Here is a 2,075-nt window from a genome sequence, read left to right as displayed (position 1 = left end):
GGGGGGGGGGGGGGGGGGGGGGGCTGTGAAGTCACAAAAAACACTGCTGCTGCCCTTGTGGGGACTGTGTCAGCAGCCTGACATCTGTCACAGGCTGGGAGAAACAAAGGACTTGCGATGCTCCTGTGGGAGAAGGAAAAAAATGTAGCTCTCGGAACCCTGGGGTCTTTCAAAGAGATTTAAACTCAAATTTCAGGACGTTACCAAGGACTATGCCCTCAGCATTTCAGAACTGTCTTCATTCACAAAGCTCTTTCACCAGGTATTTGTTTTTTTGTGTGTCTTTTCTGGAAAATAAGAATTTTAAAACCAAAATGTGTGTATCTAATTTAAGCTATTTTACAGTACCAATATCTGTTTTCATACTTATTGTTGCTTTGTAAAATCTCAGCGATTTAAAAAATTCACCTGTTAAGTAGCAAGGCAAGATGATCTCAAAAAGAGTTAACTTAAAGAAACAGGTTACCAGTTATTTTCAGGGGCTCGAGATTAATTTTATCCCTGTTCTGGGGGGGGGGGGACCTGCCACCCTTTGAGCTCCAGCTGCTCTGGACAAGTCCTCTATAAAAAGGGTCTGGTCAAACTTGGGCTCTGGATGCCGGGAAGCCGAGAGCGCACAGGCCAACGCGCAGCGGGGGGCGCGGGGCTAGAGAGAGCCAGTTTATCCCCGCTCCCCCAAACAGGGGGCCCAGGGCAAACAGACGCCGCGCTGCGTACTGCGTGCCCCTCCACGTTACCAGGGGCACAGGACGCCGGGCCTGGGCCTGAAGGAGCACACGCTGCCCTTGACTGCGAAGCGAGCCCCCCCCAGGCCGCTGTCTCCGCAGGGTCAGCAATGGGGGGAGGGGGCGGGAACGCGTCCCAATGCCCTCCTCCCACCCCCCGCCGGCTGGGCCGCCCCTCCCAGGGCGGTGGGGGGGGGGGGGATCTCCCCAGCAGCCACCTCCCCGGCTCGGGGGCGGAGCTTCAAGGGGTCCCGAAGGGGCCTCTCTGGGGGGAGACCCTTCCCGCGCCGGACGGAGGCCCAGCCTTACCTGAGATGGAGCCTGCGGGCCGGGCTCAGCAGCTGCGGCGAGAGCGCCTGGGAAGGCCGCTCCCGCCGCGGGGGCTCCGGAGGGCCCGGCTGGCCCAGGTAACCGCCCATGAGCAGCGGCTGCCCGGCGGGCCCGGGGCCCCGGGGCGACGGCTGCAGGGGGGCCCCGTTCACCGCGGCTTTGGCGGGCGGCGGCAGGCGGCGGCCCCGCGGCTGCGAGGCGGAGAGAGGCGGGCCGCAGCGCGGGCCCCGGGACGAGTCCCGGGGGCTCAGGCCCCACCAGGCCGCGGCGGCCCCCACGCCCAGCCAGGCCAGCGCCGCAGCCGCCGGCACCAGGTACAGCACGAGGCCCAGCAGCGACAGGCCCAGCAACGCCGCCGCGCCGCCCGGCCGGGCCCGCACCCAGGGCCCCCGAGCGCCCCCGGACGCCGCGGCCCGCCGCCGCCGCTCGTTCCGCTCGGCCCCGGCTCCGGCGCCGGTCCCGATCCCAGTCCCGGCCCCAGCCGCCGCCGCCGCAGCCGGAGACATCGCGGCTCCGGGCCGCGGGGAGGGCTTAAATATCCCAGCGTGCACCGCGCCGGCGCGCAGCGTCACGGCGTGCGCGACTCTTGCCGGCGCCCGGGCCCCTCCCCCGTCCTGGCCGCGGAGCTGAGCCGGGACCGGCGCCGGTCTGTTGCTAGGCAACTGCGCAGGGGCTGCTGAGGAGCCCCCGGCCGGGACCCAAGAAGGGTGGCCCCTCCCAGCGCTGAGAGCGTGGCGTCGCCTCCGAGCCAGCGGAGCTCCGTGCTCGCGCAAGCGCACGCACGCGGCCCCCTGGGAGCCCCTGCCCCTCTCTGACGTTACATCCCCCCCCCCCCCCCCCCCCCCCCCCCCCCAAACCCCCCCCCCCCCGCCCCCTGGGGGCCCCCGCCCCTTTGAGCCGCTTCGCCCCCCCCCCCCGCCCGCGCGCTCAACCTTAAACACACGCGCGCGCAACCCATATGCGCGCACACACGCGCACACACGCACACACCGCACCACACACTGCCTATACACACACCTA

At 67.9% G+C, this 2,075-nt stretch overlaps 1 protein-coding gene across 1 annotated transcript in view; it reads right to left on the bottom strand.

Annotated features, from left to right (window-relative positions):
* Positions 1 to 1,179, bottom strand: part of POM121C (POM121 transmembrane nucleoporin C) — a 16,051-nt gene extending 14,872 nt beyond the window's left edge. Inside the window, 1 exon segment of the mRNA XM_069089473.1 lies at positions 1,035 to 1,179. Within this exon segment, the coding sequence (XP_068945574.1) occupies positions 1,035 to 1,144 (110 nt within the window). The 5' untranslated portion in view covers positions 1,145 to 1,179.
* Positions 1,180 to 2,075: the final 896 nt, after the last annotated feature.

The sequence above is a fragment of the Petaurus breviceps genome, unplaced genomic scaffold (assembly GCF_028583685.1).
Source record: "Petaurus breviceps papuanus isolate PSGF00001 unplaced genomic scaffold, PetGlider_PUasm1.0 186, whole genome shotgun sequence".
Taxonomy (NCBI): Eukaryota; Metazoa; Chordata; class Mammalia; order Diprotodontia; family Petauridae; genus Petaurus; species Petaurus breviceps.
Note: the sequence above shows the minus strand (reverse complement) of the source record. Positions and strands in the feature narration are given on the sequence as shown.